General features: G+C 48.3%; 1 protein-coding gene across 9 annotated transcripts; it reads left to right on the top strand.

Annotated features, from left to right (window-relative positions):
- The first annotated feature begins 1,208 nt into the window (after positions 1–1,208).
- Positions 1,209–21,208, top strand: LOC100069464 (apolipoprotein L3). Of its 9 annotated transcripts, XM_070254637.1 has the most exons (6): positions 1,258–1,450; positions 1,973–2,097; positions 9,392–9,566; positions 13,418–13,528; positions 16,501–16,627; positions 19,415–21,208. In XM_070254637.1, exons 4-6 carry the CDS (start codon positions 13,498–13,500, stop codon positions 20,301–20,303), a joined length of 1,047 nt encoding a protein of 348 aa, XP_070110738.1. In that variant the 5' UTR covers positions 1,258–1,450; positions 1,973–2,097; positions 9,392–9,566; positions 13,418–13,497; the 3' UTR covers positions 20,304–21,208. The 9 variants fall into 9 exon arrangements, with proteins under 9 accessions (XP_005606649.2, XP_005606646.2, XP_070110739.1 ...); XM_005606589.4 differs by lacking the exon at positions 9,392–9,566 and having other exon boundaries at positions 1,225–1,450; XM_070254638.1 differs by lacking the exon at positions 9,392–9,566 and having other exon boundaries at positions 1,230–1,450; positions 16,501–16,690.
- The last annotated feature ends 3,607 nt before the right edge of the window (positions 21,209–24,815 follow it).

The following is a 24,815-nucleotide window of genomic DNA, read 5'->3' as shown; positions in this document are numbered from 1 at the left end:
TGTCCATCTGGGGTCCGTTCTGCATTCTCAACAGAGGGTCCTTATGATAACACGGCCACAGCTCGTGTGCGGGTTTGAGTTCTGCATCTCCCAGTGGTTGTGTTGGGCTGTCAAGCAGTCATGAGAGTGAAAGGGAGAAGAATCAAGAAGGGAAGTTACAGAAATAACAACACGAAACAAATTTAAACAAGCAGAAGTGGACAAAAAAATACCTTTCAATAATTGTCAAAGGTCAAAGTTTGAGTCTTGGCTCCTCCCCTGAGTCGCTGGGTTTAATCCACAGCCTCTCCCCTCACCTCGGCTTCCTCATGTGCACAATCAGGCCACATTCCTGGCCCACTTTATGGGGTGATTATCAGAACACACTGCAGTGTGTGTCCTGATACCCAGCACTCTTCTGTCCTCCCTCAAAGGCTGGCGGGGACGTGGCCATGATGCCCCATGGACATTTGCCCAGGAAGAAGCAGGCCCCAATGGGAGGGTCATGGTGGCCTCTGTGGTCCAGGCCCCCTCCCAGCCCCTTCTGCCTGGGCCAAAGCAGGAAAGTCCAACAGCAATCCAGCCACATGACTTACAGTGGGGGACCTTTCCCTCAGTTTCTTTATCTGTAAAGTAGAGTTGATAACTCCTAGAGCTGAGGTGAGAATTAAATAGGAAAGACTGGAAGATGCCAGCACAGTGCTGGCTCACACTCCGCCCTCCGTCCATGGGGGCTGCTCTGCACAGGAACCGAGCAGGAACAGGACTCGCTTTCTGTTTTCAGACTTTCTGAGTGGCCATGACACTGGCCTTCCTACAAAAGTCTTCCATTCGGAGAGAAAATGATCTGTCACCAAGCAGAAATCGGCGGGGGCAGAAATCAGCAGCGTTCTCTCGGCTCGCTCCCAAGAACATCTGCATCCGTCCAAAGGGCATTGATCACCAAGGATGGGCCTTCTGGGGAGGGTCACCAGGACCCAAGGGCAGTGGTGCTGTCCCTGCCATCAGGGATGAGTCTAGAGAAAGGCCTGATCAAAAGGGGAGTGGCAGACACGGACACAGTAGCTGAGCGGTGGGCTGAGGCCCCTCCCCTGGCACCATGGGAGTAAAGCAGGGGGCAGTGGACTCTGCCAAGGAGGAGGCAGGAGGGCTTCTCAGAGGTGGAAGCAGCCAGCCCTGGTCATCTGGTGGTTAAGATTTGGTGCCTACTACTGCAACCCGGGTTCATTTCCTGTCAGCAACCACCCCACCCCTCTGTTGGTTGTTACTGTGGCAGCTGCGTGTTTCCACGATGCTGAAAGCTATGCCACTGGTATTTCAAGTACCAGCAGGGTCACCCATGGTGGACAGACTTCAGCGGAGCTTTTAGATGAGACGGACTAGGAAGAACACCTGGTCTCCCACTTCTGAAAAAATTGGCCATGAAAACCCTCTGAACAGCAGCGTAGCATCGTCTGATATAGTGCCTAAGGTGAGAGGATGGAGCAAAAAGATGGGGCAGGCTTCTGCTTTGCTGTCCACAGGGTCGCTAGGAGTAGGGTCCACTTCACAGCACCGACAACGAAAAAGAAGCCAGTCCTCCTGGCAGAAGGACCCACGTAAGCAAAGTCTAGAAGCCGCACGGGCATGGGGTTCAATGGGAGCAACCACAAGTACTCAGTGAGCATCTGGGGTGTGCTAATTGGTGGTGACACAAAGGTGCATGAGGCAGGCATTCTGGGGAGTGTGGGGAGGGACAAGGGAGGAGGGGCCTGGGGACAAGCTGACTGGTTGGGGGAATAATTTGCTGAAGCTCCCACAGTCTGCCATAGCTGGTCTTCCTTCCAGAAGCGCAAAGCAGGAGGGCTGAGCCAAGAAGGACCTGGAATGTCAGGTCTGGGGTTACTCCTTTAAGGGGGTTGCAAAGAGGCCGGGAATAGCCAGGGTGGTGCCCGATGGTATGTTTGTTGCTCAAGAGCTGCTCAGAGGAGCTAGTTTCAGTTTCTCTTTTTAGTTCTGAAGTATATTTGGGCCCAGAGGATGTGTCTGGTTGTTGCACAGACACACAGCCTGTGACTGGATCTGCACAGCTAAGAACAACTGGATCTTGCTCTCACTCAGCCAGAGGAAGATTCCTTGGTAAGCTGGGGAGGGTAGGACCCCCGCCCAGCTCCCTATCCTCGCATCAACTAAGAAAAGGATCACTGTCACCATTTTGTAGATGAGGGGAAATCACAGCTCAGAGAGGTTCCATCATGGACCCAAGGTCACAGGGTGAGCAGCGGTAGAGCCCGGGTTTGAACCCGGTTCGTCTGACTGCTTCCTCCCACCTCCTGTTCCCCTGAGCAATGGAGAGGGAGGAAAACTGCTCGTAGGGTTCACAAACCTCCCTCCAGCTCAGCTCGGGTTCTGGACTCCCCAAGACACGAGCAGGTGACCCCAGAAAGAGGTGGGTGTCGGGGTGCTCAACCTTTGGGGAATTTGGAGGAGGCAGAGGGCGTGGAGGGGGCAGGGGAGTGCGAGCCTCTGCTCCTGTGGCCTGGCCGCCCTGCGCTGCCCAGAGGGCTGCTGCTGAGGCTGATGGCGGCAGACGGCTGCTTTCGAGATGCAGGGAATCCGAGTTGTTCCACCCACCGCGTCCCTGAGTGCCTGCTCAGTGCCAGGCCCTGTGGGGAAACTGAGGCCCTGAGAGGGGAGCACCGTACCTAGGGCTGCATGACGGGAGACCCTGCAGGGAGATGGCAGGGCTTCTTGTCCCCTCTGCCTGGCCCTGTGGTCAGGACTTGGGGGTGAGGGAGAAGGGAGAGGCGGTCCGGTGCGCCCTGCGTCAGAAAGGCGGCCCGGATGCAGGGCGTGAGGGGGCACGTTGTAGAACGTCAGCAGGGCTGTAATCTTAAATAAAAACCTACTGTAGACGTGTGAGTGTAACTTGGGAGTGGGAGCCTCGATCTCTGTGCTTATACAGGCAGATTCAGACCTAGAAAGCTTTGAACTATTAAAATCACATTTTCCCCTTAAATACCAGCGTCAGAAGGCTTGGTGTTGGCCTCTACCCTGCCCCCCAGGAGCTGTGTGACGCTGGGTGGGTGTCACTGCCCTCGAATGATTTGTTCACGTCTCTGACCCATTTCTTAAAAATTGGCGTCAGTCTTTTCATGTTGATTTGTGGGGTCTCTTGTGTATTGTCACTGTTCTCCTTTTGTTGTGGGTGCTGCAAATACTGTCTCCTGGTCTCTTGTATTCTGACCTGGTTTATGGTGCCCTTTGCAATTTTTAATTTTTTAAAAAAATTATTTTATTGTGATCATATTTGTTTATAACGTGTATATTTCAGGGTACATTATTATATATCAATTTCTGTATAGATTTCATCTTGCTCACGACCAATAGTCCAGTCTTCATCCATCACTGTACGTTTGTGCCCCTGTATCCCATACACCCTTCCCAAACCCCCTTCCCCTCTGGTAACCACTAATCTATTCTCCTTATCCATTTGTGTTTTTATCTTCCACATAGGAGTGAAATCATACAGTGTTGTCTCTCCCTGTCTGGTCTATTTCACTCAGCATAATAGCCTCAAGATCCATCCATGTTGTCACAAATGCCACGATTTTACTTTTTTATGACTGAGTAGTATTTCATTCTATATATATGGTACATCTTCTTAATCCACTCATCCATTGATGGGCACTTGGGTTGCTTCCACGTCTTGCCTATTGTGAATAATGCTGTAATGAACATAGGGGTGCATAAGTCTCTTTACATTGTTTTTTTTTTCCTGTTTTTTTCTCCCCATATCCCCCCAGTACATAGTTGTATATTTTAGGTCCTTCTAGTTGTGGCATGTGGGACGCCACCTCAACGTGGCGTAATGAGTGGTGCCATGTCCGCACCCAGGCTCCAAACCAGCGAAATCCTGGGCTGCTGAAGCGGAGCACACAAACTTAACCACTCAGCTACGGGGCCAGCCCCTGAATTGCTGATTTCGTGTTCTTTTGTAAATACCCAATAATGGGATAGCTGGATCATATGATATTTCTATTATTAATTTTTTGAGCAATCTCCATACTGTTTTTCATAGTGGACGCACCAGTTTGTGTTTCCACCAGTACTGTGTGAGGGTTCCCTTTTCTCCACATCCTCTCCAACATTTATTATTTTTTTCTTGGTGATTATAGCCATTCGAACAGGTGTCAGGTGATATCTCATTGTAGTTTTGATTTGCATTTCCCTAATGATTAGTGATGTTGAACATCTTTTCACACGCTTATTGGTCATCTGTATATCTTCTTTGGAAAAATGTCCATGCATATCCTCTCCCCTGTTTTTGCTTGAGGTGTTTGTTTTTTGTCATGAGTATTTTTCTCATGAGTTACAGGAGTTCTTTGTATATTTTGGAAATGAATCCCGTGTCAGATATATGATTTGCAAATATTTTCTCTCAGTTGGTGGATTGTCTTTTCATTTTGTTCCTGGTTTCCTTTGCTTTGTAGAAGCTCTTTAGTCTGATGTAGTCCCGTTTGTTTATTTTTTCCTTTGTTTCCCTTGCCTGAGTAGGCATAGTATTTGAAAAAATGCTGCTAAGACCAATGTCAAAGAGGGTACTGCCTATATTTTTTTCTAGGAGTTTTATGGTTTCAGTTCCATAGATATGTGGCTTTATTTCTGAGCATTCAGTTCTGTCCCGTTGATCTGTGTGTCTGTTTTTGTATCAGTACCATGCTGTTTTGACCACTATAGCTTTGTAGTATATTTTGAAGTCAGGGATTGTGATGCCTCCAGCTTTGTTCTTTTTTCTTAGGATTGCTTTGGAGCAATTTTTAATTTTTAAGAGATCAAATAGATCAAACTTTCCCTTTATGGCTTCTAGGATTTTGATTAGAAAGGGTCTTGTTTGGAAAGGTTTCCTTAACTCAGCATTATTATTTAACATTTCTTCCCGTACATTTGTACTTTTTCTTTCTGGTTTACATTTAGATCGTTTTGAGATTTATTTACTTATTTTTTTGTAGAATCTTTTGGTTTTTCCTTCTCCTCCTCCTCCCCATCCTTTCCAATGCAAGACATATTTAATGGGCACCTACTGCACTCAGAAAGGAAAAAGAGGTTTTTTCTGCCTTCAAAGGAGCCTCCAGGGCAGTAAGGAAAGGACCGTACATCCCCTTGAAGCTCCTGGCAGCAGCTAGTGAGCCAGGGTGGGAGAGGCCAGAGGGAGCTGGGGGCCCGTCCAGAGCTGGGTGCGGCCCCTGGGGGAGGGGAGTCATTGGACTGTCCTGCTCAAGGCTGGGGTGTTATTCAGATTTTAGCTGGGAGCCATGTATTCTGCAATTCTCTCTTCTTCCTCACCTAAAAATATTATTGCTGGAGTAAGGAGCCAAGAAGAAATAAATGGAAACTCCCAGAAATCTGATAGAACTGTGGAAGGTATATTGAATCAGGGAGGTAATTTACGTGAAATCTGAGTCATAGTCTAATTTGCTCTCCACCAGAAAGAGCTGGTCGTTAAGATAAACAAGAAAAGCAAATAGAACTGCTCAACTTGAGTGAAATTGGGGGTTGTGCTGTGTTGTGGAGAGGCTGGTTGTTTTATGTCCAAGTAATGGCTCCCACCTCCAATTTTAGGCAGGCTGTGCCTGGGAGGTGGAGGGCACCCCCGGAGGCACTGGAGCAGGAGGCGTAGCGAGAACAGACAGGGCCCCTGCTGAGGTGCTCGGAGTTGAATGGAGGAGACAGATGGCTGAAGAAACTTAACACAAATAGAACTACAAGCAGGAAGGTGGAACATTCCAGGGGAGCCTGAAGAGGTATTGGGTGAAGCCAGCAGGAGCAGGCAGCTTTTGAGCTGGACCTCTAAGGAGAGGTCAACTTTCACCTGGTAAGGAAGGTGGGGAAAGGCATGCCAGGGGTGTTAGTGAACCAGGTTCGTTTTTGCCCGTTGCCCAGAAAGCCAAACACTGAGATGATGAGATTGCAGCAGAGAGAGGGTTTACTCACAAGGCAGCCAAGTGAGGAAGCGAGAGAATGAGTCTCAAATCTGCTTCCTGAAAATAGGGACTCAGGGACATTTATGGGGTAGTGGGGCAAGGTGGTCTGAAATGTGGAGAGAGGTAGTTGGAGGTGAGGAGAGGTAAGGTAATTGATGAGCTGCACAAGTGTAGTCAGACTCCACGCCTCTTCATAGGACCCACGCTCACAAAATAGTGGTGTTAGCATGATCTGAGGGTGGAGTTTTTAGCCTCTTGTCATCAAAAGGTCACTTATTGGACATGTTTGTGGGCCCAATTGATGGGTTGGTGGTCTCAACTGGCCTGAAGTGGACAAGGGGTTCTAATTCCTGAAAAACAGCTCAAACACCCATTACCATGGTGACCGAGGCTCCAGGGAGCTGTTATCCATAGGAACCTAGTGGGAGTCAGATAGCATATTGTCTAAACAGCACAGTTAATGATAAGTGTGTTAAACAGCTAAAAGCTAGAATCAGTAATTGCAAAAAGCAAAAAAACTTTAGTTCCTGGCTACTTAATCATGAATGGCTGTTTGCCAGTTTCAATCTCCCCATTCTTTGGTCATTCTTCATTCTTGAGGGATTCGGCATGAAGACCCATCTAGCATCTTCCTGCTGTTTTGGGGTGTAGATCTGGGTGAGAGGAACGAAATTGTTTAGTGCACTCATTTGGAAATAGTCTCTTGTTCCTGGTTTCAGGTTGACATTTTGCAACATTAGAATTTTTGTACCTTGCTCAGCAGTTTTGGAACAACATCTAAAGTCACATTTTATAATCAAGTGTCCAAACAGAAGGATAAGAAGAATAGACAACTCAAATTTAACAGTCCCTGAAAAATAGACCTAATCCCAGTGGGGCCTCCATCTGATCTCCAGGTGGGGCAGACATCTGATCTTAGTTCCTGACAGTCTTTTGTTTTACTGGATATGCATCAGAGACTGGAGCAACGCCCCATACCCTGATCTTTCAGTTGTCATTGATGATGGCTATCCACATAGACTCTCTGCCTGGGGTCATCACATTTCTAAGGAACTCAGAAGAGCAAAGGTATCAACTTATAGGAGCTGGGAGGGGCCATAAAATCTACAGAGCATATCTGGGTTAGTTAATCAGAGGTCATTCAAAGTTACAATATGGTTTCATTGCTACAATATGGCTTCCCTTATGTCAACTTGTGTTGAGGAATCAGGGGGAGGGGGCAGCCTCAGCAAAGGCCTGGAGGCTGGTGTGATCAGAGGCAAGGAAACTGGGAGTCCTCGAGGGGCCTGGACCAAGGCCATGTGGAGGCCGGGAGCGTTAGGAAGACAGGAGTTGGGAGCAGTCAGTCAGGCCCTCCTGAGAGCTCTGGGCTAAGGAGCTTGACCTGGATCCTGTCTTAGTCCCTCCTTTCCTTTCCCTGCAGCCACGTGGAGGGAGATGCTCTGGTGGGAATCTCTGTCCTGCTGTGTCTGGAGAGCTCAGTGGAACTGACAGGGACGGGAGGGCTCCCTGCCTGGGCCATGCATCTGGGAGGGGCAGGCTTCCTCCAGGGTCCTCCCTTCTCCCAGCTGCAGCCCTTCTGGGAATTGAGCCATCAGCGGCTGGCCAAGGAGGACACCTGTGTACTAATCAGGCAGGTGGGAGCAATGTGAGCATCAACAGCCAGCTGAGGCCCAAGACAAGGGTCAGGGCCAGGCCGAGAATGGCAGAGAAGGACGGGAAGGATGAGCTCGAGGGCACAGACCCATTTACAAATGTTGGTGTCATCCAGGATCCAGCTCTTTCTACCTGCACACTCTTCCCTTGTCTCTCTGTGTTCGCTCTGGTCCTCGTGTCTCATGATCTCCATTGGCTGCACTGACTCCTGAGGTCATACATAATTCAAAGCAGAAGGAGGAGGAAGGGGCCAGCCAACTCTCCTCTCACACCTGCCCCTTATGGCTGGAAGCCCCCAAGACCCTTTCAGCTGACTCCCCCTTGTGTCTCAATGGCCAGGACTGGATCATGCAGTCACCCCTCACTGCAGAGGGGCCCAAAAATGCATACCTGATGTCCAGGCCCTAAGATGAGAGGCAGCTGGGTCCAGGGGGAGGCCAGTGGCTTTGGAGGAGGGTGGAATTGAAGGGGGGCTGGTGGGAAAAAGCATCAAAGGTGTTGGAAACCACTGTGTTGTTAAGATCAAGTTCAAGGGCCAACACTGTGGACAAGACGTTAAGTTCGCGCACTCCGTTTTGGCGGCCCAGGATGTCGCTGGCTTGGATCCTGGGTGTGGACATGGCACCACTCATCAGGCCATGCTGAGGCAGCATCCCATATAGCACAACCAGAGGCACTCACAACTAGAATATACAACTATGTACTGGGGGGCTTTCGGGAGAAGAAGAGAAAAAAATAAAGACCAAGTTCGAGAGCAAAGATCAGCAGCCAGAAATGGACCAGTGCCACGGAATGACCCAGCAACAGCAGTTTGGAAAGAGAAAGAAACCCACTTGAGGCCATCCCCACCTTTCCCCACCCTTAACCACTTCCTGGGCCTGCCCTGGTGACTTGACAGCCACCTCTGTTTATTCTTTCCTCCTCACGCAGTAGAAACAACATACATGCACATCCATACTCAGTGTCCTCCAGCCTGAGGCCACCAGGGTCGCTCCCGCAGTGAACAAGTTGGGTTTATGACTCAGGGAGGAAGAACCACGGGCCTCGCAGTGGGAGGGTGTTAGAAAGAACCAACTCTAGGATTTGCGCCTTGGTTGGGAGAGTCTGGGAGGCTCAGAGGAAACGGGGCCCGCTCTAGATTGGGAGCTGCAGAAAGCGGGGCAATCCTGTCAATGGGTGTCTCAGTACTCTTGTCTCTAGAGAGGGGAGACCAGACCGAGGATAAAGCCATAATTGGCAAAGAAGAAACAGTCATTTTTTCAGCCAAGGGCAGGAGTGTCTGGTGTCTGTTGGGTGGCACAGAGACCTCGGTTTGTCTCTGCTCAGACAGAATTCGGAAGTGGCCTTACTCTGTCTCATTTTGTCCTGGTCTCAGAGTAGCCCTGTCTGAGGCTGGGACTCTGTGGGATTATTTATGTCTGATAGGAGAGTAGCACCGCCTAGTTGTGAGAGCCAGGTCAGCCACCGAGTGTCAGGGGCTGTTCTTTTTTTCTTTCTCAATCCTTATAAACAGTCACATAAATAAATAGAAGGAAATGCCCATATATATTAAGAGTCTCCTTCTTATTAAAATCAATTAACAAATAAACATTCCCCATTATACTAACTCCTCTTTTCATTTCAACTTCCTTTTTTAAGCCTTTATATTTATCTTTTTTTGTATACTTTGTCTCAATTCTTCTCATTTGAATATTATTATGAACTCATGGCCTTTCATAGACTCAACCTGGCCAATGAAACATGATCATAATAGTCATTATCAATTATTAGTATGGTTCTGTGTAATCTTTTAGGACTTACCATTTGATCCTCCTTTGAGCACTGCTCTGAACATCCTTGAAAGCATCCTTGCCTCTGGAGTAGCAGACATTGCAGACCCGTGGAGTTCTAGCTTCCTTTGAGTGGAGAAAAGCCCATGGGCGCATGCGTGAGTGCGGAAGATGCTGCTAGAAAACACATCTGTTGAAGGTTAGAGTTCGCTCTGATTATTCTAGTTTAGCATACATTATCATCCCTGCTTCCCTTAGAGAATTAGTGTCGTCAACCACTCAGGTTTCTCCTGCACTGACAGCTGTCACTCCAGGAGTCAGGCTTATTTCTTACTGGCACTTGATCCAACTGCTTCCATCATCTTTAATGTGGTCGCACCAGAAACCAACCCCTTATTGTGGTTAGCAGTTACTAACTACTGCAAAGGGACTTCTGCTTTCTTAAAATTACAAAATAATCAAAGTAATAAGTGCATGTGGTTAAAACAAATCGGTTAGTACAGTGGACTCTGCTCACCCCCTTCCTAGTTAAAAGCAATTGGTTTTAATTTATAGCTTCTTCTTTGGGTTGTTAATCAGTATCTTTAAATAATACTCTTACACTGGGAGATGGAATAGTGTGCAAGTGTGTGCTCTGGAGACAGGAAGCCTGGATTTGAATTCTGGCTCTGGCACTAGCTGGGTGCTTTGGGTAAATTACTTAACCTCTCTGAGCTTCCGTTTCCTTTCTTTCAGAGTTGCCATGAGAACTAAAAATGAGGTACTGCATACCAAGCACTTAGAACAGTGATTGGTACAAAGCAAGTGGGCGTCAACCACAATAGTTAACAAATATTAGCTGTTGCATTGTTCTTTTTTTGATTTTTAAAATTTGGTATTATTTATTTACTTCTGACCAGGATAGATAAGGATTTCACATATTTCTATACTTTTCCTTATACCCCATCCCCACCTTCTCCTGATATCATTTTATCACTTATTTTGTATCCTGTATTAGAAACCTTTGTAGTTGTAGGTAATTACTCACAGCTTCATTTCTTATGCCCCAGCTGCAGCCAGCATTTCCTGGCTCCCCACGTCGTGAAATGAGGCTGGTAATTCTCCTCCTCGCTCAGAGCCTCACCTCCCAACTTCCACTGTTGTGCTTTAATTCATAGATTGATTGGCAACAAGTGTATTTCGTTATTATATTTAAATACTCTGTTTTGTTTTAAAAGTTAAAAATCAAACAAGGGTGTTTCTATTTTTGTGATATTTTAAACATTGTTACTGTGGAGCTCACCCCTACCTACAGCTGCAGTGCTTCTTGCCCAGCTTCAGTTTGCCCTGATGTTTCTATTTGCCTTTGTTTTACCCCTTTCGCTGTTTGCCTTCAACATTTCCTGTTTCTTTTAAACTGTGCATCATGTGAGGAATTATATCAGGTTTCCTTTCCCCAGAGAACCTTCACTTCTTATTCCAATTGGACTGGCTGCTCTCCGGGGCTGCTGCCTGCCTGCTGTAATCCTGGGATTCCCTTCTCTTTGGGCTGATTTTCCTGATTCCTGGAATCTCTCCCTCAGTGATCCTTCACCCCACCCCATAAATACACACACACACTTTTATTTTGTTTGTTTGTTGCTGCATCTCATTCTCAAGTAACTTTCTAAGGAATGATTGTGGATGGTAACTTTTCTATTCCCCATTTAGCTCCATTTCTTCTCTTATCCTTTTATTTTCTGGAAGCCTTCCTTAACTTTCTTTCCCAACCTTTCTTTAGGATTCTTTATTTTGCCAACCACCTGTTAATTCCCAAGGTCTCTTTTTTTGTTCTATTATCGTTTTCCCCTTTCAGTGCATCTTGTTCTCATTTTGTGAATAAAATACCTTTCTAATCTCTCTAAAGAAAAGGGTCCACATTTTTAAAAATTATTTTCTGTTTTCAAAATTATCTTCTGGTGTCATTCCAAAATTTTCTTCTGGTGTCGTTTGTTGCTTATCTTTGTCACCCTTTTCCACGCTGTTGTCTTTCATGTGTGTCTGATGCTAGACGCCCATTCGTATTGAAGAGGGAGGGAGGGTAATGGCAGGCTTCCCTGTGGGATGACGGGATGAGGCCACTAAATGCTGAAATACAGAGATACTTTTTCCGGAGTCTTTCTGTCCTGATGTTCCTCTCTGGCATAGACCTAAGGCTGCTGTGAATGTCGGATGGGCTGAGGGGCTGGTGGACTCGCCCCCACTTTCCCCCTGGGCCTCCCTCCCATCTTCAGTCTCCCTCTCTGGGGCTCTGGCTAGCAGGCCATTCTTCTTGCCTACGTGCTCTCTCCCTGTTTCTCCGTCAGCAGCTCCCTCCACTCCTCTTTATTCAGCATCACTTTCCCCATCCAGTCAGTCTTCAAACATCTGCTGAAGTCTCTGGTCTCCTGTTGACCCCATTCCCAGTTCTCATGGTGGCAGAGCAAGGAGAGGCGGTGTGCAGGTTCTTGAGTCTAGCAGGCGCGTTTGAACCTTGACCCCAGGCTACCACTTACCAGATTTCTGACCTTGGGCAAGTCACGTAACAGCTGTGCCTCCTTTCCTTATCTGTAAATGGGGATAGAAATGGTACACACCTTCACGGTTATCAGAAGAATATGAGTTATCATTTGTAAAGACTTAAAGCGATTTCTGGTGCAGAGCAAAGTCCACAAATGTCAGCAGCTCCTGTCGTTAGCTATTGTTGTACCGATAAGGACCTTCACTATCAGGCTCAGGGGCTCAGGCTCAGGGGGCTGGATGATAGGTGCTCTTTGACCTCTTAAAATAGTGCCTAAAAAATCAACACGAGCTTTCTTTCCTCATCTCCCAAAGCGAGATAATCACAAGCAGAATTGAAAGAAATTCTATATAAACATCTGTTTTTTTCAAAAGACTACTGAGAACTCCTAAGACTGAAATGACGGACACCTTCACATTTGTGAGCATGAATGTAACCTGGTATAATTTGTTTGTGTAACAGTTGGTGTTCCAGGTATGAAAAAACGTTTATGTGTTGATACCCTCAGACCCAGTTATTCTATTTCTAGAAATATCTTAAGGAAACAGTCTCAAATGCAGGCAAAGTTTTATGCGAGGAGGCTGTTCTTTGCACTGTTATTTACATGAAGAATTAGAAACAAGCTAAGGTCCAGGGATTAAGGAGGACAGCAGACGGGCCCGGGCACCATCGGGAGGGCTCCGCGGTGCACAGCAGGGCTGCAGGGAGGGGCCAGCACCCCGCAGGACCCCAGGCCCTTATGGGATGGAGGATCTCACAGAAGCACAGAGAATTCAGGCTTCAGAAAACTCCAGCACCAGGAAGTTTATCAAGACAGACACTGGTGCATGGGGTGCAGACATCACTCTGGACTGAGAAGGGTTATTTACAAATAAAGGTATACACACGAGCAAGGATCTTTGTGTGTTAAAAGGAGTAGAGCATAGTTGTCTCCAACATGGGATTTGGATCAGAAAGTCTTGGTTAAGCCCTGGCTCTAGCACTGTTGTGAAAACTTGGGCTAACCTGAGTTTAGGTGAAACCTAAACTTTGTGATGGTTTCCTCCACTTTAAAACGGGAGCCGCAATAGCGCCCACCGCATGGAGTGGGGGTGAGTGTCCACTGAGGGAGCACGTAGGAGCCCTGCATGTCACAGGCACGCGATCAATACTAGCCATTATCCATTAGGAAACGCAATTGTTCCCAAGCTCAGGTAATTTCCAGAACATTCCTTCCCTTGTTTTCTTCTGTGTTTGGTTTTATTGCTTCTATAACTTCTCAGACAGTCGTCTCCTCTCTGATCATCTTCTCCTACTGCCCCCAAAGGACGACAGGACTCTGACTTTTCTCAGGAATAAGCTGAAGTGAGGCGAGTACTTTTCCTTCAACAGCAGGGAGCAGAGCCCAGGAGACAGAGACACACTTTGGGTTAAGTGCATTCTGGCATTTGCGGCCATCCCAGAGGGAACACCTGGAGACCTGGCCACTCGCTGCTCCCTGTTGCCACAGCTGCCCCACATTTGACCCCACAATTTATTTTCTCTTCCCCAAGGGTGAAGCCACACCTCCTTCCAGCCTGGACGCAGACTGGTGAGCTCTCAGGGAGAACTCTGAGATCCTGCAGGTGACACCATGACCTCAGATGCCCGTGGGGTCTGCCCAGGTAGTCACTTCCTCTTCTCTGCTGGTTCCTACTCACGACCTAGAATTGAGGGTGGCGCTTCCAGGCTGAGTTAACCTACAGAGGAATCAAGAAGGGGGTTGATCAGTGTCCTTGAGCCCCTCCAAGGGGAGTCCCCCCGGAGGTCTATGGGGACGTCTCCTTCAAGGTCCTCTTCTCAGGGTGCCATGGCCCTGGGGCCCACTTTCTCCCTCCCATGTTGCCCATCAAGTGACTCAGAGTGAGGCCAGGACAGCCCACAGGGAGGTGGGGGACAGCCGAGGGGAGAGGAGAGTTGATGTCCCATGGTGGGGTGGGGAGAGGAGGTGACCTGCAACTCTGGAAGCCTCTCCTGCCTTCCTGCCACATCCAGCCTCCCGCTCTGCTCTGGCTGATCCTAGGGGATTACCAACGGGGGCGTTCCCTCCAAGTCTTGTCCTGTTGTCAGCCTGACTGCTTTGTGAGGGTCAGCAGACCACTGAACTGGACCCAAGTCTGGCCTTTGCCATCTCCCAGCTGTGTGACCTGAAGCCCCTTACCTAACCTCACCTGTAAAATGAGAATATTTCCTTGTGTTGTTATGAGGATCAAATATAATGTGCGTATGTGGCCTGGGCCAGTGCCTGCCACATAGTAGGCCCTCCCAAAGGGTTGATGCTCTCCCCTCTACCTGGGTCCTTTTAGTTCCAGGTGGAAACTGCCCCCCCCCAACAGCAACCTCTGCCCTGGTGGCTGTGTCAGGGCACCTGCCCTGTGGCCCCATTTATAAGCACCTGCTTCCCAGGTGTGACTGCCTCTGGCAGGTGCTGATTTACTGCTCTCCAATACCCCTCCCGAGACCCAGCTCTCAGTTATTCCCTCCACCACCCTAATCAATACATCCACCGATTTAGTGCTGGGGGGTCCCTCCATCTCTGCTCTGCTTTCCTCCCTCCTTTTAGTGAAGCAGGAAAGAGAAACAGTGAAACAACCCTCCACCCACCCACATCGACACTCAGATTCCTTAAGTCCTGTTTTCTCAGAACTGCTTATCCATGCCCCTGTCGCTGCATTGCCGTGGTAACCAAAGTTCTTTCCTTAGTCACCTTGAAGGACACGGAGGGGGACAGACCAGAAACCAGGAGCTCCCCAGCAGGCCCTGGGATCCTGGACGGAGGGCTCGGGCTGGTGGATTCCTGAGGATAAACTCTCCCTGGGGAACAAGAGCATCTCGTGGTTGACAAATGGGCTAGCCGGGGTTCCGAGGGGCCCATGGGGAGGTGTGTCCCCTGACACAAGCCTGGGGGAGGAGTGATGCAGATCGAGCACAAGGATCCAGCAGGGTCCAGCCCCTGCCCACCCGAGGAGCTCCCTCCATCGCCCGTCTGGGAGCGGTGTGATCAGCAGGAGGAAGCCTCTGTGCACAGGAGTTTCACTCAATAGTCTGTAGTCTGGAACATTACTTTTAAATTGAAAAAATAAAAATCCACAGATGTACTATATGGTAGAATGCAGAAATCACAGGAATTTTTAAAATACAAGGAGGATTCAAAGTCACATCAATGAAATGTCTGACTTTGGCCTAGGATTCAGCTCTGGACCTTCCTGCTGGCTTTGGGCATCACTTATCTTATCTGAGTTTGCTTTCTTCTTCCGTGAAGTAAGAATAATGCCTCTTTGTGTGTATAAAGCAGGAAGCACGTTTTATATCAGGTCCCAGTGCACACACGTATATTCTACTCTCAGTCTCTTATCTGCATTCCAGAATCTCCAAATCCATGAAAATCGCACATTTTTGGGAGCTCATTTGGGCAGTGATCTTGCCTCGTGCTGACCTGAGACCGTTTATAGTTGTGACATTATTGATCCTGTAGGGGAGGAAGACATTTCCTCTACCTTCTCTGGGTTCGTCTGGCCAGAGAATGAATTAAATTCACATGAGACAGAATAGCAAGAGAAAATTAAACAAAGCTTTATAACATGAATACATGGGAGAGGCTCAGGCAAGCCGCGCAACTTGCCAAAATGGCTGAAGCCCCCACCTTAAATATCATATTCAGCTAAAGACAAAGGATGTTGGGGTGGGGGGAGTCAGTTACAGGAGGTTACCAGAAACAGGAATAAGATTATTATGCAGATTTAAGTCCTTGCCTTTCCCATTGATTAAGAGTTTCTAGAGAGAAAGTCATCCCCTTTCTTCTTCCTGGTACAGAGAGGGAGGCACCTTTATAGATAGAGATTTGCCTTACAAATGTAAATGTCTCCTAACAAAGGGCAAGCAAGTTCCACCCCTCAGAGCCTCCTTCCCTGTCCCAGTTTATCAAAAGCAACCAGCCCAATAATCCTCTCGCCAAAGAGACATATCTTGGTGTGGCCAAGACCTGTCCCCCACAATCCTGTTTAATGTGAATATTCATTTGTTTCACTGTTGAAACAAGAATGTGTTTGTTGCCCAATGGTAAGTAATATACCCCATATGCCCTGTGTTCTTGTGCTAAGAGATTAAAAGTTCTTAGTTCCTACGCATATCTAGATCCCAGGAATTAGATAATTAGTTCTGGAGGCTGGAGTCCAAGATCAAGGTGCTGGCAGGTTGGTTTCTGGTGAGGACTGTCTTCCTGGCTTGTAGACGGCTGCCATCTTGCTCTGTCCCCACCTGGCTTTTCCTCTGTGTGCTGAGAGAGATCTTTGGCATCTCTTCCTCCTCTTATAAGGACACCAGTCTTATCAGCTTCGGGCCCCATACTTATGACCTCCTTTTACCTCAATCACCTCCTTCAAGGCCCTGTCTTCAAATCCAGCCACATTGTGGGATCAGGGCTTCAACACAGGAATTTTGAGAGGACACGGTTCAGTCCATAGCACCAGGTGACTCCATCAAAAGTACCCCAGGTGGCAGCTGATCGGGAACATTAAAATTTAAAGACAGTATACTTGATAGCATTTATGCTCTACCACAATTTCTTCTAATCTTATTCTTTTTTCTTTCCATCTAGACAGCAATAGCTTTCTTGAGGCTGCCATGGAGTACTTCTGGAAAACAGTGAGCAGAGAGGAACTGCAGCTCCTGCTGACTGATGGTGAAGCCTGGGAGAGATTTGTGGCTGAGGCTGATTTGTCAAGGTGACCTCCACGGGGTGCCCCAGGAACATCACCCAGGCCTTCCCCAGGGCTAGTTTCCTCCTGGTAGGCACACCTCCTCCAGGCAGTCTCCTGTGGTTGGGGTTGAGCATGTCCCTTCTCAACAATCCATGAGCAATAGTTCCTCCACATCATCAGCTGACAGTGAATGGCCTCGGGTTGAGAAGAGATGAAACCCACAGGGCGCAGGTTATGTGACCTTGGGCAAGTTCCTTAACTACTCTCTGCCTTAGTTTCTTCAATTTGCCTTAGTTTGTTCAATTTGATTGTGAGGAAAATAAGATAATGCATGTAAAGTGTTTAGCATAATGGCTGGGACACGGTAGATGCTTAATTTAGATAAACTTTTAAAAAGATTGCTGGGAGAGACAAGGGCTAAGTGTCTTCTTCCAGGAGATGAGAGCCAAGTGGGACTTCCTTGGGACAAGTCTGAAAAATCCTGACACAATGATTTTGTGCCCGTGGGGATTCTGGCTAGAGCCCTTTCTCTCTCTGTCTAAGGAACTGGGCAAACATATCACCATCCTGCTGGCTCATAGGCGGGGAGGCTGAAGTGCAGCTGGCCTGAGCTGGGCTGGATCCTGACTCTCTCTGCCCAGCCCTGGGGCTTTGGGCTCATGTCTCAGAGTCTCAGATTTGTCATCTGTTCAGTGGGACTAGCAGTTCAATCTGATGGGAGTGTGTTGAAGGCCTTAGAGTGAACTGCAGGGTCAAAGGTGGGGACCCAGTGCAGTCGTCCTTTCCAAAGGCCCAGGGTGGCCTGGACCAGGGTCAGAGCTGGGCTCAGCATGGAACCGGGTAGGTCCAGGTTGGAGGACTAGCAGGAAGGCTTAGGCATCGAGGCGGGACTAGAGTGAGGTGACTGAGGCTCTTAGGGCACAAACTTGAGGAGGCTGTGGACGTAGCAGAGGTCCCGTGAGTGGGAGAGGGGACATTTCTTCCCTCCCTGATGTGATCCCCTCGCTGCTGGGCACAGAAGGCCCTGGGGGATTGTTTCCTCCATGGCCTACCTGGGAGCTGGGAGGTTCTCCACTGCCATTTAGGACTCCCTTTGGGACCGCAGAGCAGCCCCTGACTAGTAGGAAGACAGTGTGGCTTAGTGACAACTCCCAACATCACAATGGGTGGCTGGCAATTTTGTGTGACTGGGGGACACGGAGGAGGCTCACAAGTCCCCGCCAAAGAGGAAAGTATTTCCTCCACTAGCCTGTCCCAGTGCAGGTCTCTTCAGTCTTAGAGAGTCATCCAGATGGTTCTTAAAATCTCCTGAGTCTGTTAGAGGTTCTGTAAAGTGGCACATGGCCTTGGTGCGCATGCATGTGAAGCTGTCACCAGCCTAGGTGTGAGCTAAATTGATGACACCTGAGAGGTCGAGGGTGCTGGATGGTGGGTCAGGAGTCAGGCAAGTGGGCTGGAGAGTCTGAGGGGAAGCAGGGTTACCAGCAGATGTCCTGCTTCCCACTCAGCTGGGGCAGTGGCTGGACCCAGTGACCTTCAGCTGGGAAGGTCAAAGGGCATCAGGCTTCCAGGAGAGCAGATGTCAGGCAAGATGATCAGCAAGGTCCCTTCTAGGTCTGAGGTTTTGGGTTTTTTTAAAAATCTAAGTACGCAGAATTAGCCAAACTGCAAAGTCTGAAGGCACAGTCCTCATGACCGCCCTTACTTTGGACACCAACTGCAAATTTGGGGGGTTCCCAAACCCACCCTCAGATTCAGTAATTCCCTAGAAGGATGCATAGAGCTCACTGAAAACTGTTGTACTCATGTTACACTTTGTTACAGGGAAGGGACACGGGGTACAGTCAGCCAAAGGGAGAGACACATAGCGCAGAGACTGGGAGGGTTTCAAACATGAAGCTTTCGTTGTCCTCAGGATGTGTGACTCCTGTATTCACTGTGTGACAGTGCACATGGAGCATTGCCAACCAGGGAGGCTCCCCGTGTTAAATAAAAAACATTATCCAGACACTTGTTCAAATCGTATGGAAGACTTAGGACTATAGCAACATATGTCAAGACTATCACAATAAAGGAGAGACTGGGCTCAACTCTGAGTTCAGCAGAGACAGCTGGGGCTTTATAGCCAATGCACAGAATGAGTGAGTTGATGGATGGAAAATTCCTAAGAGGAGACAGTGAGGGTAGGGCGAGTCTTGCTAAAGGCAGGTCAAGGACTTACTCATCAAAGGTAAGGGGTGAGGAACGTGATCAGATATCAACAGTGGGGAGAGTCTCTCTGAACTGACTTAGCAGAATTCTTCCTACACCTGGGAGCTACAGCCGGGGAGGACAGGACAGGCAAGGTTGAGGCTGAGGTCTACTTGAGAAAAGGGCTCAGAAGAGCCTGCCTGAGGTTTGCTCATGAAGAGAATCTTTGTCAACCCGAGCCTCAGTGTACAGAGTCTTTATTGGGACTTGATGACATGCTGCCGCCATGGCTGACCTGAGGTCTCCAGCCCCTCCTGGAGGTCAAACTAACGCCTTTAGTGTCCAGTTCCTCCAGAGGTCAGAACCACGTGACCCAAAGCCCCCATCATACATCACCTTGTCAGACTGTCCAGTGGCCAAAGACCCAAGCAAATGAAGATAGTCCTATCAGTCAGAACATTCTAGGGGCCAGAGATCACTTCCCCAAATTTTACATTTGTAAAATTCTTTTCCATTTGATGTATAGTAAAGGCTCTGTGATTTCTGCGGGAGAGATCTTATCAAGCCCGTTTTACAGAGAAGCAGACTGCCTTCTCAATCACTTGACTTTCGTTGTTACAGGGAGGAGGCAGATGCGTTACGCGAGGGTCTGAATGAGATGAACACAGACGTGGCCATGGAGGACAAGGTCATGATCCAAAAAGATCAGGAAAATACAAAGAAGTTTTTGGACAAGTTTCCTCAGGTGAAACGGGAGCTTGAGGAGCGCATCGGAAAGCTCCACGCACTTGCAGACAAGGTTGACAAGGTACACAGGGACTGCACCATCTCCAACGTGGTGGCCAACTCCACTGGCGCTGTGGCTGGCGTCCTGACTTTCCTTGGCCTGGCTCTGGCACCCGTGACAGCAGGGGTCAGTCTGGCACTCTCGGCAACTGGGATAGGGCTGGGAGCCGCAGCTGGTGTGACCACTGTGTCCACCAGCATCGTGGAATATTCAACCAACTCGTCAGCAAAAGCTGAAGCCAGTCGCCTGGTGTCATTTGACGTTGACAAAGGAGAGATTGTCAAGGAAATTCTATGTCACACTGCACCCCGTGTATTTTCCTTATCAAAGAATTTCATCGAAGTCGTGGAAAGTATTGGGAAGAACATCCGTGCTCTCAAGGTGGCCAAAACCAAACCTCACTTGGTAGGCCATGCCAAGAGCCTCATGACTGTTGGGAGGATCTCAGTCAGAAGGGGCAAGCAGGTGAAGAAAGCTTTTGGAGGTACTGCTCTGGCAATGACCAAAGGAGCCCGGGCCATGGGTATGGCCACCACAGGTGTCTTCCTTCTGGTGGATGTGATCAGCCTTGTCCAAGATTCAGTGCATTTGCATAAAGGGGCAAAGGCAAAGTCAGCTGAAGAGCTGAGGCAGGAGGCTCGGGAGCTGGAGAGGAAGTTGGAGGAGCTCACCCAGATCCATGACATGCTGCAACAGGGCCTCATTCTATGGCCCACAGAGTAATGCAGGGAGCACAGACATGTGCGGGACAAAGGCATGCAAGTACCTTGTTAGCGGGGGCGGGGGGGGAAGAGGGTGAGATAAAATTTACGACAATGGGTATTAAGGAGTTTGGCATTTCTGTCGCTGAACACAGCAGGGAGGGGTTAATGCAAATGTCAGGTGAGTGGAAGAGAAGGAAGGAATGTGGAGCCTGGAATAAGGGAGGAGAGGGGATTGGAAGTGAGAGGAACGGGGAGAAACAATTTATTTTGGACTAAAGAAGACACTGGGGGCATGGATAGAGAAGTGTGGAAGAACAAGCAATGAGAAGGCTGGGAAAACTACAGAGTTGAAAGCAGTACAAAGCTAGAGCGTTAGAATTGTTGGAATATGGAGAAGTAGCATGGCTCCTCTATTGACCCCCCTCGTGCTTTGACGTCCCAGCAAGAATGCAGTCTTTGCCTGGTGGTGGTCTTTAGCTCTACCTTTTCAAGATCAACTCAGCTTTGTCTTCCAGCAGGTTCATCTTAGGTAGGCAATGACTTCTTGATGATGATGATTGTGGTGATGATGATGATGGCAGCTGTGGTGGTGATGACAGCAGAGTAGGTGGAACATTTGGCAAATCACTGGTGCTCTTTGGGGCCAGGGTGCGCTGAGAGAGCAATGAAGTCCCAGTGAAATTGCAGATGCTTTTTTGAAACAGTGGTTGGTTTGAAAAAGTATAGAAAAGTGAAACCAGACGCAAGCATCAAGTCAAAGAACCTTGTGTTGTGTCAAGATCAACCAACTTGGAGTCAAGAGACGCAGCTTTTCTGAGCCTCAGTTTCCTCATCAGTGGTGGGGGGCGTTGCTGGACAAGATCATATTTCACATCAGTCTGGTGTTCAATAGACGGGATGAATAAATATGGACTGATACACTGAGCCTTTGTTGTGCTGATCGACACATTCATCTGGCCTCTGGATGCTTGACTTCCCTTCCCCATGAGCCTGTCTTCCAGGATCTCAGGGAGCAAGTCCGCCATTGCTCCTCCTGCTCGCTCACTGGGCTCCCACCTTTCTATTTGGTCCCTTCCCTCAGACCTCAGTGCCCTGCGGGCCCCACTGGAACACCTTGGGGAAGCTTGTGCACATTTGGCTTGGGCCGAGCACAAGCATGATCCTTACCCAGTAGCTGGGACCCAGGACTGACATGTGGCACATGAAGCTGATTAGGATCAGAAGGGCCTCTGTGCAGGTGTGAGAGAGGGTCAGAGATAAATAGAGGGACAGAGAGAGATAGCCGGACAGCAAACAGCCTCACTGGAGCTACCCTTACATGTCACCCAGACTCCAGCAAGAGCTTCCAGAAAGGTCTCCTTGTGTTTACTCTCGTTGCTGTTCTCCTGCCCCCTGTACACTGGGCCAGAATGGCCCTTAAGAATATAGATCTTATCAAGCACCTGCTTCCAACCCTTCAATGGCTCCCCATTACTCTTTGCACAAAAGCCTAAAGGCTCCATGCAGCCTAAAGTAGACTTGGGTCCCCTGAAGGCAGAGCCAGAGGAAAGGCTCTCTCGCAGAGGGTTTGTGTGGGAAGTGGTCCCCAGGAGCAGGACTGAGGGATCTGGGAAGGGGGCAAAGAAGGAGGAAAAGTCAAACCAAAGACATGTTCCTGACATGGTCAGGCATGTGGGCAATTGAGTCTGCCAGGACCTTCTGAGGAGCCTTTCTGGAATGGCCTCAGAATCATCTCTCCAGGGAGGAAGGAGGGAAGCATTTGCCCATTGCTGCCATCCCCCAGGGGCTTGCTCCAGTGGGCGCTGATTCTCTGTATCTCCATGTGTGGAGCTTGTGCGTCAAACAGGTTCCCATGACTGGAGCCCAGGCCAAGAAACAAGAGACACAGGACATGCAAAATTATCCCAGAAAGTCTGCTGAATCACTCACAAAGTGTATCCAGTGCCTTGGGTGTCCTTCTGTACATATCACCTTGCAGAAGACTTTCCTCAGTCCCTCTAACTCTCTATCAGCCAAATATTCTTGAGGCCATCAATGGATTCTTCCATTTTTTCCTGAAGAAGTCATCAAAGGCATGGCCACCTGCTTGCCTGATCACCTGAACAATGTGTTTCATCTCTTTATCAATTCTTCGTCAGTTCTTGGATATTTCTGTTTCTTGCATAGATTTCAGTTGGGCATTGAGTGTTTCAGGCACTGAGTAACTGAGTCGTTCAGTAATCCAGCAGTCCTTTTCCCCCTGAACTCTTATAGTGGATTTCCATTTTGCTACATGTACATTTGATGAAACTCCACTGTAGCACTTGTCACAGTTGAGATTCCTTTGTGGTTATAAGCAACAGAAACTGAGTCTGGCCAACATAAGTGGATCCACTGGAAGGGAGCTGGGGCAGTTCAGAGAATTGGAAGAGGGGCAAAATCTGCACAGGTCAGGAAGGACAGGAACCAGAGAGGGTCCGACTTTAGAAAGTTATGGTCTGCCCCTCAAGGGTCCTTCCATCAGGTGGTGTAGGTTCAAACACCTGGAATCCTGGTGTCTCTGAATGAAATCTCCAATTCCAGGAGACAGGATAGCTTGGGTTGGGTGACCATCTTCGTGGACCAATCAGTCAGGCTATGGGATGAGGAAGAGGAAGGGGTTACAGGGACACAAACCTTGCGGGGAGTCTCAGGTCAAGAAGCCACCTGATTTTGTGCTCTCTGTATACAGCCAACCCCTTGGCTACCAGACACACACATGCACTCTTCTTCTCACACAAATGAAAATAACTCTCATTAACCTGTTCTGGATCCAATGATCCCATATACAATGACAAGTGCACTCACAACTCCCCGGGTTGGAGACAAATACAAATAATCTCCACCTACTGGGTGTTGAAGTCATGTCATGGAGTGGAGGGCTTTGGCATGGTGTCAATGTTTCTCTTGCTCCATTGGGCTCCTCTCTCAATATTTTGCATATATATTTGTATTTATATACACATAGAGATATTTGTAGGAATCAGAGAGGTTCAACAGAGGCTACAAGCACAAGTGACCATTGCTGCCACTGATACAAGACTTTAACTGGTCATTCCACTCAAGGTTCCTCTTCCCTACGGGCAAGTTCATTCTTGTGGAGCCTGAAGCTCTTGGTGGTCATGCCTCAGTAAGGTTGTGGAATTTTCTATTAACCTTTGCTACTTATTTTGGTAGTTCTAGAAGGAATCCTAGGGCATCCCTCGAGTTCAACTTATATTCCTCCTGCCCTACTGAATAGTAACAATATCAATTTCTCTTCATCATCAGGATCAAGTACCACATCCAACCCAGTGAGCTCATTGTTATCTACCCATCAAGGAGCATGAGGAATCAGATATGACCAGTTCAATGAAACTGTTTTTGCGTGCCCTGAGAAAGGGATCCCCTCCTTAGGTGCTTACACCTCTAGACCAGAAGGTCCCAGAGTCATGGGAATTGAAAGCAAAATTTTTTAAAGTGGTTTATTATGTGTAATCATGAGAGCCATCATCTTCATCTTAACTTCTTAATTCCCAGATCCATAAATTATGACTATGGGAGAAAATGCACTAAATTCTAGGTATTGATTTAGATCATAACACATCTTTTGAGGCAGCATTCAACCTCTCGAGGTATTTTCTCCCAGCTGAGTCCCCTTGAGGCAATTCAGTGATATCTAAGGCCATCACTTCTGGGGGCTGAGATTCATCAGGCTCCAAGTCAACCTTGATGAGGGACAGTCCATATGGTGTGGTTAGACATAGCTTCTCTATCAGTCACTTTGTCATGGAGCCCATTTTGGAAGCACTAGGCTGCCTGGGGAAGGGGGAAGACTTGCTGCCACCAAACATGTCTTCACTGATTGTTAGGCTCTATGACCGTGGAGGCCTTCTAGTGAGCACTCACCTGGGACAGGAGTATTTTCCAGCTCTGGCTTCATTCTGAGAGCTCCATCCATAGACCTTTTCCCTAAGTGTCTTCTCACCAAGCCTCCAGTTTTATTCTTTCTAATATTCTGGCCTTCCAGCCAGACATTTAGCTGTTACCCAAGAAACAATGCAGATCCTGGCCTGAGGACATCTCTCCTTCCAGGCCGAGTGGACTACGATGTTCTCTGTTGTCCTTCAGGAACACCCTTAAGAAGTGTCCCACAGCAGCCCAGTTCTGGCTGAAGCCACTGTGTGAGGCAGAAAGCCCAGCAAAATGTGAGAGACACTGTGTACTGATGACATGGTTTAAACACCTCAATTTGGCCTTTCTGGACCTTTCAGTGATGTCTCTATTTAGTGTTTGCAAACTGGAGTTAGATTTCTGCTTCGTACAATCAAAGATGTTATATTTGGGGCCCCTGGATGTAATGGACTTGTTTCACAGGGAGCTGTTGTCTTCTTCTTAGTTAGGGGAATTCCCACCATGTGGAGTCATCACATTCTCTGCAGAAGCCAGAGAGACCAGACTCTTCCTTCTCTGGCATCCAGGGCTCATACTCAAGACTCGGCTTGATTTAGTGGCTGATTCCACATGGGATCCA

The sequence above is a fragment of the Equus caballus genome, chromosome 28 (assembly GCF_041296265.1).
Source record: "Equus caballus isolate H_3958 breed thoroughbred chromosome 28, TB-T2T, whole genome shotgun sequence".
NCBI classification, from domain to species: domain Eukaryota; kingdom Metazoa; phylum Chordata; class Mammalia; order Perissodactyla; family Equidae; genus Equus; species Equus caballus.
Note: the sequence above shows the minus strand (reverse complement) of the source record. Positions and strands in the feature narration are given on the sequence as shown.

Bases quoted from the DNA above. Each gene is read 5' to 3' on its own strand.
- LOC100069464 (XM_005606592.4), top strand. From the start codon at position 13,498: ATGACCTCAGATGCCCGTGGGGTCTGCCCAG. The intron at 13,529-16,500 runs GTAGTCACTTCC...CTTTCCATCTAG, and splicing joins TGCCCGTGGGGTCTGCCCAG to ACAGCAATAGCTTTCTTGAG. The intron at 16,628-19,414 runs GTGACCTCCACG...TCGTTGTTACAG, and splicing joins GCTGAGGCTGATTTGTCAAG to GGAGGAGGCAGATGCGTTAC.